The sequence below is a fragment of the Oncorhynchus kisutch genome, linkage group LG5 (genome assembly GCF_002021735.2).
Source record: "Oncorhynchus kisutch isolate 150728-3 linkage group LG5, Okis_V2, whole genome shotgun sequence".
In the NCBI taxonomy this organism is placed as follows: Eukaryota; Metazoa; Chordata; class Actinopteri; order Salmoniformes; family Salmonidae; genus Oncorhynchus; species Oncorhynchus kisutch.
The window spans coordinates 9,299,670-9,313,004 of record NC_034178.2 but is presented as its reverse complement, the minus strand read 5'-3'; the positions used below and the strand labels follow the sequence as shown (position 1 = coordinate 9,313,004).

Below are 13,335 nucleotides of genomic sequence, written 5' to 3'. Positions count from 1 at the left end.
GTCTCTCCTTACCAACGCTTACAGCAGGGATCATCAACTAGATTAAGCCGCTGGGCGATTTATTCTTGACTGGATTGTCTGTGGGCCACGTGGGAATACTTTGGAACAATCAATTGCAGATAATTTCCTGGTGCTTTTAGTCTTATGTCTAACAATGAAAATTGTACATTAAAAAAAATATTTTAAAAAGTGTTTTAGGGAGCCATTTAGGGAGCCCTGGTTTACAGTTACAGCAGCCAATCCAATGAGTCCTGATATACTTTAAACCAAGAGTACTACCAAGTAGGCCTATCTGTCCAAGTGCAACGTCCCACAACCCAAAATGGGGAAATAGCTATTTTGCCGAAATCTACGGTTCTATTATAGCGAACAGTGTGTGTGCGTGTAGGCTTCTGACCGTCCGTCTCTGCCTCTCTGAATAACTATTGAGTTTTTTGCACCAACTAGTGGTCAAATGGTTTATATTCCCCAGTAGAGTAGAATGCCCAATTCCAATTCGACCACTAGCACCTATTTCCTAGCCTATACACGGTCTTGTCTACAGTCAAATCTGATGAGATTGGATAGGTATTAAGAATAAGATGACATTTTATATTTTCACCTTATTGTTTAGATTCACCCAATATCTTTCAGCTCTTCAGGGATGAAGGAAGTATAGTGGGTAGGAGTAGATTTGGAATTCGGAGGCATTGCGTCACAAGTCAAAGAGCCCTCTGTGTTTCCACTCACTCGACGTTTCCTATCGAAAGTAGTTTTGCTTCAGTTGAAGCGTAAATGGACGGTTTATTGTACGTCCCAGCGTGTATATTTCATCTACTTCACCTGAATGCTGTCCATTAAAAATTAAAATCAAGTTACGAAATAGCTAAATACACGATTGTTGACTTTTCGCTTGCTGGCTAGCTCCGCCAGCTGAGTCTAACGTCAAGATGGACCAGGCAGCGAGCCGATACCAAGTGGTGAGCCAAAACAATCGACATTGTCATCTGTTTGGGAACTCCAACTAGTATAAACAACCTATTTACAATTTTACTTGGTGTCAACCTAGACTATACATGTTTAAATTGACGGCTTGTATAATCAAACGGATGTTGCTCGTGCAGCAGCAGATCAACAATAGCTACAGTAGCTAACCTAGCTAAACGTTAGCTAGCAAGTTCCAATTCAATTTGAGTCGTTAATCATCCACATGACAGCACTTTATCACTTAGTTAACTCCGCTTGTATTGGTTTTCTGAACGGATAAGTAACTTGGCTAGCTAGCAAACGTTAGTTCGCTGTATGTCAGCAAGTGCCAGGTAAGCTAACCCAGGCTGGACTTCAATTATATGCAGCCATTTGTGGCAACACTACCAAATAAACTACCTCGCTCAAGTATAGTTAGAGCCCCCCAAAAACGTACATAATATAAACAATGTTCCATGACATCTCTGTAGTGCTCAGTAATTGGCTTTCCATGAGAACAATATACACTCCCCCCACAAAGAAGATGCCATTCATAGTTACATAATAATGGTCAGAAAAACAAGGTGGTTCGGTTATTGTTCAAGCCAGTTTGCTAGGTAGTTATTAGCTATTTCAGCAGTGGTGGGGGAGGCGGTTTGAGGCCGCCCTCTTGGCCGCAGAGACATGTTGCTGTTTTAATTCAAAATACTTCCAATTCTTCACAATTTACCATGGGGCAGATAGCTTTAAAACTGTAAAATATTATAATTTCCTGCATTTCTATACATTTTGCCATGGGGCTGATGGAAAATGTGCAGTTTAAAAGTACATTTTCTGCAATTCACACATTTTGGCATGGTTTATACTGTGTTCTTCTTGTGCTGTCTGAGTGACTCAAAACATAACATGCCATGACATTTGTTTTTATTTGTATTCCCCCAGTCTAGTTTTCATTTTGGTTGTTGTTAGTTCTCAAAGATGGTCTTACAAAAAAATATATAGCTGTTATGTTCTCTACATACATTATTTCTGGTCTTAGTCATTTAAGTTTACACTGAAAATGAACATCCCCCAAATTATTTTCACAAAAAAAATATATATATATATATATAAAAGATAGAAATTACAAAAAATAAATACATGCATTATATAGCCCTTGGTTCTCCCCAGACCTGACTGCCCTTAACCAACACAAAAACATCCTATGGCGTTCTGCATTAGCATCGAACAGCCCCTGTGATATGCAGCTGTTCAGGGAAGCTAGAAACCATTATACACAAGCAGTTAGAAAAGCCAAGGCTAGCTTTTTCAAGCAGAAATTTGCTTCCTGCAACACTAACTCAAAAAAGTTCTGGGACACTGTAAAGTCCATGGAGAATAAGAACACCTCCTCCCAGCTGCCCACTGCACTGAAGATAGGAAACACTGTCACCACTGATAAATCCACCATAATTGAGAATTTCAATAAGCATTTTTCCACGGCTGGCCATGCTTTCCACCTGGCTACTCCTACCCCGGTTAACAGCACTGCACCCCCCACAGCAACTCGCCCAAGCCTTCCCCACTTCTCCTTCTCCCAAATCCGTTCAGCTGATGTTCTGAAAGAGCTGCAAAATCTGGACCCCTACAAATCAGCCGGGCTAGACAAGCTGGACCCTTTCTTTCTAAATATTATATGCTGAAATTTTTGCCACCTCTATTACTAGCCTGTTCAACCTCTCTTTCGTGTCGTCTGAGATTCCCAAAGATTGGAAAGCAGCTGCGGTCATCCCCCTCTTCAAAGGGGGGGACACTCTTGACCCAAACTGCTACAGACCTATATCTATCCTACCATGCCTTTCTAAGGTCTTCGAAAGCCAAGTCAACAAACAGATTACCGACCATTTCGAATCTCACCATACCTTCTCTGCTATGCAATCTGGTTTCAGAGCTGGTCATGGGTGCACCTCAGCCACGCTCAAGGTCCTAAACGATATCTTAACCGCCATCGATAAGAAACATTACTGTGCAGCCGTATTCATTGATCTGGCCAAGGCTTTCGACTCTGTCAATCACCACATCCTCATCGGCAGACTCGACAGCCTTGGTTTCTCAAATGATTGCCTCGCCTGGTTCACCAACTACTTCTCTGATAGAGTTCAGTGTGTCAAATCGGGAGGGTCTGCTGTCCGGACCTCTGGCAGTCTCTATGGGGGTGCCACAGGGTTCAATTCTTGGACCGACTCTCTTCTCTGTATACATCAATGAGGTCGCTCTTGCTGCTGGTGAGTCTCTGATCCACCTCTACGCAGACGACACCATTCTGTATACTTCTGGCCCTTCTTTGGACACTGTGTTAACAACCGTCCAGGCAAGCTTCAATGCCATACAACTCTCCTTCCGTAGCCTCCAATTCCTCTTAAATACAAGTAAAACTAAAGTAAAGTCCCCCCTTATCTCAGCTCGCTGGTCACCATAGCATCTCCCACCTGTAGCACACGCTCCAGCAGGTATATCTCTCTAGTCACCCCCAAAACCAATTCTTTCTTTGGCCACCTCTCCTTCAGTTCTCTGCTGCCAATGACTGGAACGAACTACAAAAATCTCTGAAACTGGAAACACTTATCTCCCTCACTAGCTTTAAGCACCAACTGTCAGAGCAGCTCACAGATTACTGCACCTGTACATAGCCCACCTATAATTTAGCCCAAACAACTACCTCTTTCCCTACTGTATTTAATTTATTTATTTATTTTGCTCCTTTGCACCCCATTATTTTTATTTCTACTTTGCACATTCTTCCATTGCAAATCTACCATTCCAGTGTTTTACTTGCTATATTGTATTTACTTTGCCACCATGGCCTTTTTTTGCCTTTACCTCCCTTATCTCACCTCATTTGCTCACATCGTATATAGACTTGTTTATACTGTATTATTGACTGTATGTTTGTTTTACTCCATGTGTAACTCTGTGTCATTGTATGTGTCGAACTGCTTTGCTTTATCTTGGCCAGGTCGCAATTGTAAATGAGAACTTGTTCTCAACTTGCCTACCTGGTTAAATAAAGGTGAAATAAAAAAAAAATAAAAAAAATATAAATATATAAAAAAAAAATATATATATATATATATATACTGAACAAAAATTGAAACGCAACATGTCAAGTGTTTCATGAGCTGAAATGAAAGATCCCAGAAATGTTCCATATGCACAAATTTGTTTACATCCCGGTTAGTGAGCATTTCTCCTTTGCCAAGATAATCCATCCACCTGACAGGTTTTGCATATCAAGAAGTGGATTAAACAGCAAGAACATTACACAGGTGCACCTCGTGCTGGGAACAATGAAAGGGCACTCTAAAATGTGCAGTTTTGTCACACAACACAATGCCACAGATGTCTCAAGTTTTGAAAGTGTGCAATTGGCATGCTGACTGCAGGAATGTCCACCAGAGAATTGAACGTTAATTTCTCTACCAAAAGCCACCACCAACGTCGTTTTAGGGAATTTGGCAGTGCGTCCAACCGGCATCACAACCGCAGACCACGTGTATGGTGTCGTGTGGGTGAGCGGTTTGCTGATGTCAACGTTGTGAACAGAGTGCCCCATGGTAGTGCTGGGGTTATGGTATGGGCAGACATACGCTACAGACAATGAACACTTGCTTTTTATCAGCAGCAATTTGAATGCACAAAAATACAGTGACAAGATCCTGAGGTCAATTTTTATTAAAGGTATCTGTGACCAACATGCATACCTGTATCCCCAGTCATACAGATATCCATAGATTAGGGCCTAATTTATTTAAAATGACTGATTTCCTCCATATGAACTGTAACTCAGTAAAATCAGTGAAGTTGTTGCATGTAGTGTTTGATCTTTTTGTTCAGTATATATTATTTAAAAAAAATTATACAAAATTGGAGTGGAGGTTGTCATTTAGAAGTGGCGGCCCACCGCTTCTAAATTAATATAGAGGAAACACTGGGGTTCTAGAGTAGGATGGGTAATGGATAGGGGAACAGTATTCAACCTACCTTTATACTTGGCGATACTTCCATAATTATCGATTTGGTAGGCACCGGTGTCTTATAAACACCTTTTTCCAGTTTCAGGTGGAACTCCGATAACGAGGAAATATTCAGAAAGATATTGAATCCACTTTTTGTGCCAATTGAAAAATGACTCTTACATGTGTGTAAATATTTGTTTGGGTCGCGCTGTGTTACGCGCTGTCATCTAACTCACTTTGCCTCTAGCACCAGCTTTAGCTATGCTGCTGGAGGTTTGCTATTGCTCGGATGTCTAGTTGTCAATGTAAATGCCGTGTATCCAAGGCTAGGGTCACTTCTGGTTTAGTCCTGTATCGGCCCATCACTCTCGAAAGCAGATTTTTTTAAAACTTTCATAGTCGTTATCATGCCATGTGTATTTAGGTTATCAATAATTACTTCCACAGACTGATTTGATATGGGATAAGTTAATTAGGCAGTTGTTGTAAGCCATTGAATAATGTTGCCTACTGGCCTTAAAAGTCCAAATACCCACTGCTGCACTATGCTGGAATGCTTGCTAACATCAGACATACCATGGTATGCCTTACCTTTTTTGCTTTTTTCGAAGTGCAAAACTTTTTCAGCCACAGCCGTGCTATTTTCGATCCTGCCTCTGCACTTTCCTCGGTCGCTAGGCAACTGTGGATTTGCCTCTGTGTCATCTCTTTCAGGTTTTGAGGGTAACCTGTATTTAGATGCGTCATACAGGCTGTTTTATAATGTAAACTCCCCATAACCATCCTTGTTATTTGTGCACACTCATTCTGAACAGGTCTTTAAACATGTAGGCCTAACCTAACTATTTGGACTTTTATCCAACACGTATACTAGATGTATCAGATTAATATAGGACATACTGAGATAACCTCAGGAGTTCTTGTTTAGGCCTTGGTGTGCCGATGGTGAAATAACTCATTCACCCCTGGCCAATTATGCAGTTGTTTAGCTCTTGCATAACTGGTGTCCTTGACACCGGATAGCATCGCACTCACTCATTCTCCTGGCTTTGCACATTGACCCCGCAGTGCATAGAGTGCTGCTGGACATGATGCCAAACTACAGCTAAGCCACAAGTTAAACGCTGGTCTGTTGACCTACGCAAACGCCAAGTGAGTCTCAAGTGAGCTGCAAGACTAAAGCAGCATTTGGCACTGCTGCCACACTGATCAAGGCCTAGGCTATGCATCCGCTTAAGCTACATCATTTGTCATTGGCCAGATATAAGGCTGTGCTGTCTTCTCTATAACATTACTGTCACCCTTCTGTTTCCCATGACCATGTTGTCTTCTTCCAACTGGATGCTATGCTGGCAATTAGCCTAGATCACATGTTTTGGATGTCTTCAGTGCCCTCAGCACTGGAATCAAATGTTGCCTACTTAGTTTATTACAAAACACCAGATGATCTTTCAGTGTTGGGCCATGACCATATCTCTCCAAGCGTCTCAGTTTACAGGGCTTCCCTCTCCTTCCTCACCTTTGACATTCTGTGTCGTGAACTTGTGACGTTGGTTTTATTGAAGTGATACTTAACTCCTCTCTACCCCCCCCCCCCCCCCCCCTCTCTCAGTTTGAGAATGATGAAGACGACTCCTGTGGGCCCTCCACCAGCGCCCAGCAGCCGTGCACCTCGGCACAGGCCAACTCGTCCTCCCAGGCCTGCCTTGTCCCAGTAGCCCTGGGGGGGGATGCAGAGGCCCCACCTCCCCCGTATGCCAGCATCGCCCTGGGAGCCACCGCTGCCATGCCTGGTACAGAACCAAAGACTCCATATACTGTCTGTTTGGCTCTTTTTCTGTGTCTCACTGTCTTTCTGACCCTTTCTCCATCTCATTCTCTTGTAGCGTCTGTAGCTCTCATGTAGTTCTTTCAAACACGTTGGAACCAGCCAGTTGCCCTAAGTATAGGCCGATAATTCACACTCCTGGAATTAAGCCGATGTGATTTCCTTATTTGATTGAATTGATTCCGAACTCCATCTTCACCTTGTGAACAGTGTTCATTTGATTTGTTGTGGTCTAATTGGCCATGTCTCTTTCCTGTGGTCCCCCAGTAGAGAGCAGTTGTTACCCAAGTGATTTCCCCGTGCCGCCTCCCTACAGCGTGGCCACCTCTCTTCCCACCTACGACGAGGCAGAGAAAGCCAAAGCTGCAGCCATGGTACTCTCTGCTGTGGAGGTGATACCAGGGGTAGGACACACACACAGACACGTGTTTGAGTATGGGATGTTTACCCATGAAAACAGGATTATTCTGCTGGAATGCTGTAAGAAAAACCTCAATACTGCTATTAACTACCCAGTGTAACAACATATTTCAGGATCAAAACAACTTTGATAGCTATATTGTCCAAGTCATAGCTACAACAGTATTTACAGTATGTTAGCTCTATTTTATGTAGGTCTAGTAAAAGTGCCCAATGAGCTTTATTTCTGCTTTCTCAACAACTCTAAAAGAGAAGGAAATGTCGACACATAACAGTACTATACCGCCCATCTCTTTATTCATTGGGATGACTGAGCTATTGCAACGTTTCTGCAGAAGAGATGGATGAGTTGTTTTCCATGTCCCATTTCTCTTAAACAGGAGGATGACTTCCCTCCAAGGGATGACTTCAGCGATGTCGACCAGCTGAGGGTGGGAAACGACGGCATTTTCATGCTGGCCTTTTTCAGTAAGTGGATCTGTTGTTGCACGAAACCCCCGATTCTTCAGTGAGTTGACAAGCCCAAATAGCCTCTTTCACTGAGCGGACTGGCCCATTTGATTAGGGAAACATAACAAAAGTTTGCTTCGATGAAAATGTGAGTAATCAATTGAAGGTGTTTTCTATGGATTCACCACAAGGTGGCAACAGTCACCAATTGAAGACAACATGATCTGTTCCTCCAATAGGAATGGAGGTGGGAAAGGTCAAAGTAAGTCAGCTTAGCGATTCTCAGGCTGCATTCATTTGGCCTCAGAATGTGTCTTTAAGTATGTATAGAAGGACATTGTGATATACTGAAAAGTGACTCACTCAACAGAAATGTTAGTCAACCTTGAGAGTGGTGTCTATTTTTTTTTTTTTCCTTTTACCCTTTTTCTCCCCAATTTCGTGGTATCCAATTGTTTAGTAGCTACTGTCTTGTCTGATCGCTACAACTCCCATACGGGCTCGGGAGAGACTAAGGTTGAAAGTCATGCGTCCTCCGATACACAACCCAACCAAGCCTCACTGCTTCTTAACACAGCGCGCATCCAACCCGGAAGCCAGCCGCACCAATGTGTCGGAGGAAACACTGTGCACCTGGCAACCTTGGTTAGCGCGCACTGCGCCCGGCCCGCCACAAGAGTCGCTGGTGCGTGATGAGACAAGGATATCCCTACCGGCCAAGCCCTCCCTAACCCGGATGACGCGTCGCCCCACGGACCTCCCGGTCGCGGCCGGTTACGACAGAGCCTGGGTGCGAACCAAGGGTCTCTGGTGGCACAGCTGGCGCTGCAGTACAGCGCCCTAAACCACTGCGCCACCCGGAAGGCCCCTTAACTGCATGCTTTCTTCCGTCTCCAAATAGTGGCCTTCCTGTTCAATTGGATTGGGTTTTGCCTGTCATTCTGCCTGACCAACACCATCGCCGGCCGATACGGGGCCATCTGCGGCTTTGGCCTCTCTCTCATCAAGTGGATTCTCATCGTCAGAGTAAGTGCAGTATTGGGTTAAAGGGGCCTAATCAATGTATCTAAAACAACGTACAGAGTTGATTTCAATATGGGACAGGACATACAGTCCACCACTTCAAAAGCAGCCCATACAAAGTGTCTACTTCAAACATCAATGTTACAAATGGTTTACTTTAAATTAACAAGCTGGCTAGCAGTATCCTGCTTAATCCAGACAATTCTGTGCACGTAATTGCGGCAGGTAGCCTAGCGGTAAAGAGCGTTGGGCCAGTAACCAAAAGGTCGCTGGTTCAAATCCTCAAGCCGACTAGGAGAAACATCTGCCAGTGTGCCTTTGAGCAAGGCACTTAACCCTAATTGCTCTGGATAAGAGCGTCTGCTAAATTACTAAAATGTAAATAAAAAATAAAAAACTTCAATGCTTCACTTAGCCTGCATGTTAATGACTTGAATGTTACAAAATAAATTTCAAGTATTTTCAGTATATCACTGCATATCCCAGGCATGGCTTGTGCAGTAGGAAGCAGATGCTTGCTAAGGCTTGTTAGCCCTAGATGTGAGGAGGATGCCCTTAAGAGCAGGAACCCAGTGTGATCTCTGTGCTCTGGGCATCAATCAAAGCCCTGTACAATTTTCACATGTAGAAGCAACACACTGGTGGGCATAGAGTTATTAACCCCGGGCTTTCATCATTGATCTGGTGCACACAGCTACTCCCACTAGATGTTGTGCAATACTAGGCTATACAGGAGTTTAGGCCTTTATCTGAGCAGTGCCAAATTGAAGGCCTGGTTTCCTGGGACTGGGCTTATTTATTTTTTTGTCCAGGAAACCGGCCCATAGTCTCAATTAGGACACCCAACATTCGAGAAATTGAGGCTTGAGGAGGCCTAATCCTAGCGCATGTACATTTCTGCCATGGTGATTCTGATAATCTGCAGGTGTTTATAGTAACTGATTGTCATTCAAAAGTATTCTCATGATGGTAGGACGTGCTAAATTTCCATTTCCTGTAAATTCTACTTTCCCACAGTTCTCGGACTACTTTACTGGATACTTCAATGGGCAGTACTGGCTCTGGTGGATTTTCCTAGTCCTCGGTAAGTTTACTGATCTGCATCGCAAGTGCTGCATTCTTCAACTAGCCAAATGCTAAGGAATTAAGCTGTACTAATATATCCACCTAGAATGATGTACACCAATGCCATCTGTTGGCTGAAAGGATGTACTACTAATCTTCCCACAGTAAAGTGAATTCCTTGACCTTGGATGAATAGTGGTGTTTTTTACTAATGATTTCGAATCCCTTCCTCAGGTCTCCTGCTTTTCTTCAGAGGGTTCGTGAACTACCTGAAAGTGCGCAACATGTCTGAAAGCATGGCTGCCTCGCACAGAACACGCTTCTTCTTCCTGTACTGAGGTAAAACATATATTTTTAATTGAACCTTTATTTAACTAGGCAAGTCAGTTAAGAACAAATTCTTACTTACAATGACAGCCTACCCCGGACTAACCCGGACGAAACTGGGCCAATTGTGCGCTGCCCTATGGGACTCCCAATCATGGCCGGATGTGAACCATGTACTGCAGTGACGCCTCTTGCGCTGAGATGCAGTGTCTTAGATCACTGCGACACTCGGGAGCCCACTACTAATGAAGACCTTAGTACACAGTCACCGCATACTAACATGTGTAGTAGATATTATCCTTGAGACTTGACATTCATATAAAGACATGCATATAAATGAAGTTATTGTTTATGAAATAATACTATATCTTGTTGTTCCAATTTGTCTTTCTGTAAATGGCATGTGGTAATATCTGCTACCCGTAGTCTGCGAATTCTACAACAGTTGCGTTTTCAGAATTATTTTCCCACTTCCTTTGCTCCAGGTTGTCGCTCCAAACATTCCTCCTTAATGTGAAATTCCCTGAGGATTTGCGAGCCTTTTCTCGAATGACCAGGACAAAAAAAAACACAGTGAAAAGATGTGAGGAAGAAAAGAACCAGTGCGTCATTACAGCTGCGAAAGTCTGGCATCTTTCATTAAAAGCAAAAACAGCTGACTCGTCTCTTTTTCAGAAAGTCCGTACAATACAGATTAACCCAGCTAAATATACCCTGTGTGTTTCTGTTATTTCCACCGGCTTTGTTTGGCTCTGTTGATTTCAATTGCCTTCCTAATCTAACCCCTGTAATGGTCCCAACCTGCTTAATATCCCAAGTCTTGTACAGTGAATACACCTTAACAGGGGGGGTAGTATAGTGCAGTGTAGTAGCTGGGTCTACCTGTTGTGGATGTTTGTGGAAAAGCACACACAAGAAGATGGAAGAAAACAGTATGCAGCCAAGAGGTCTTATGCAGTTGTGTCCTTACCTGAACTGGATATCTGGTCCTAATGAGGAGGATGATGATGAAACGGTTAGTCTAGAGTTCAATCAGGAGTGTCATTATTACAATTTGAATTGTATCCCTTAATTTTAATCCCCGTATTTAATTGTCTTTGGTATAAAAATATGATATTTGATGAAACTCATGACTTTTTTATTGTGAAATGATTGAACTGTATCACAGCTTATGCCAATTTATATGTGCAACCTCTTTCTCCATCAGTTGTGAATTTCTTACTTGTCATAGTGCGTATACTGATCTCTTTGTCAGTCCAATTTTGTCAGTCCAACTGGAATTTGTGTTTATCCCTAAAAAGGACATCTGCCTTTTGCACCTTTTTTATTTTCAATTTTCATTAAGTTGATTATTGCAATTAGCCTGAACTGTGACATTTTAAAGTATTGTCGCCTTTCTTTGATGCTTGAATGATGCCTTTGTCATTTTGTTTCTGTTACACAGAAGCCTCATCAGCAATATCGAAAAACGTAACTTAAATGCATGATTATTCTGGCCAAGTTGGTTATAATAGTATTCAGCTAAAGCAACATTATTAATATTCTATTTGTATGTTTGTAAAACAGCCAAACTATTTTTGCCAGAAATGATTCTTGGAACATCTCTGGTACTCAGAGATGATGATGCGTGCTTGTTAACCCTTTAACCTGAAGTCTTGCAAAATGCCAATAAAGTTCCAAATGCACCCTGTGACTGCCTCATGTTAGAATTAATTTGATGTTGAATAGGCCTATCGTGTGCTATTGTGAGCCCTGGAGGATGTTGAATAGCCTCTCTTATTTAGGGCTGTGTCTGAAAACGCTACTAGCCGTTAAATCCTTGCTTCTGTCCTTGTTTCCTCAATTGCTCTCAAAGCGCATTGGAGGACAGGATACAAGGTCCCTCCCTCAAACCTCTTCCTCCATTGGTCTTTGATAGGAATTGAGAAACGGCCCATGACTGATTCTCTCTAAACCCTCAGAGGTTAGTTTGGTTGTTGCTATCGTTAGATGGTGTACATTTACCTCACTCTGGCATTTGTCCAACCAAATATGTTTTATCGAAATGACAAAGTATAAACCTCTTCCTGAAAAGCTCATTGTTTGCCATACAGAGGCCTGCTTTTACTGAATGCATGTGGGTTTTATTTGTTCTTTCTTTTGCTGTCCCCAATCCAGCCTCTTTATAAACTGTTAATGAGTGACCCATTTACAGAACTCCCTTCCGGTTGGCAAATGTTCTCTATTATAAGGCACTTTTTTTTTCTCCCTTTTTATCAGGCCGGGATAGCTTAGGCCCTACTTCTCACAACCTCAATACTCATCCACCTCCTCCCTCCATCCACTCTTTAACTAGAGCGATTTGGAAGAGAGGCCAGGGCACAAAGTAAACTCTGTCACACGCACAGGCCCAGAGGGAACAGTGCTGACAATTGCTGTCGGCAGCATATCTGAGGTCTCGTTAGCCTATAGCTCCTTACGGCCAAACTAAGCATGCGCCTGCCCTGCTGCTACAGGTTCCCCACTTCCCGGCCCGTTGTGGATGCTACCGGGGCTTTAAGTCAACACTCTGCTCACTCTCTGAAGGGTGATCAAGCTGAGCTCTTAGAATCAGTTGACTCAAAGATGACAACTCCCTCCAGGGGACAGGAGAGAGCGAGAGTGGAACTGAGTTGAAACTAAATAGTAGACAGTAATAGGGTTGCTGTGTGTGCTTCCTGATGGCTTTGGAAGTCGGTGTGTGTATAGGTGTAAATAATCATGTGTGGTGTGGATGCATAATGTGTACTAGTGAGTTTCATACATTCTATGTTGCTGATTTCTATGTTTGTGCCTGCATACATGAGGATTTGTGTGTGTGCGTCTGTGAATGTGTCTCTGTGATGTATTAGCACACTCGCAATAAGCATGTTGCCCAGAAACGGCGGGATATGTAATCTCAGCAACACAAGGCTGCTACAGCTTTCAAATGGGCACAAAACATTGTGGAGGGTGTGGAGGGAAGAGTGGCTTGGCTCACCTGTTGGTTTGGCAGATACACGCTTGTCTCTTTACATCAGAGTAAAGTAACCACAAATAGAGCCTTGGGCTCTCTGCTGTGTGTGGAGGGTTCTGGAAGGATTTCCTAAATGCATGCCTGCCTGTCTTCAGTCAAAGCGGGCTATGGTTCTTTGTTATCGTCATACAGGCATGCTAGAATTCTCAGGCATACTGACTACTTCAAATTGGGTTGTGTACACATTTAGCTAATTAGTACAAGATCAGGAAATATTCCTTCTCACTGAATGAACTGACGTCAAGTGA

At 43.0% G+C, this 13,335-nt stretch overlaps 1 protein-coding gene across 4 annotated transcripts in view; it reads left to right on the top strand.

Annotated features, from left to right (window-relative positions):
* Nucleotides 1–670: 670 nt before the first annotated feature.
* LOC109890609 (NEDD4 family-interacting protein 2-like) overlaps nt 671–13,335 on the top strand; it is a 28,428-nt gene continuing 15,763 nt past the window's right edge. The window contains exons 1-8 of one of the 4 annotated variants that reach the window (XM_020482554.2): nt 671–959; nt 6,553–6,733; nt 7,036–7,172; nt 7,569–7,656; nt 8,540–8,664; nt 9,679–9,745; nt 9,961–10,065; nt 10,539–11,743. In XM_020482554.2, coding sequence (XP_020338143.1) covers nt 930–959; nt 6,553–6,733; nt 7,036–7,172; nt 7,569–7,656; nt 8,540–8,664; nt 9,679–9,745; nt 9,961–10,064 — 732 coding nt within the window. In that variant the 5' untranslated portion in view covers nt 671–929 and the 3' untranslated portion in view covers nt 10,065; nt 10,539–11,743. Of the gene's footprint in view, nt 960–6,552; nt 6,734–7,035; nt 7,173–7,568; nt 7,657–8,539; nt 8,665–9,678; nt 9,746–9,960; nt 10,066–10,143; nt 11,744–13,335 lie in introns of those variants that run through there. The other 3 variants (XM_020482555.2, XM_020482556.2, XM_031824350.1) reach the window with 3 other exon arrangements.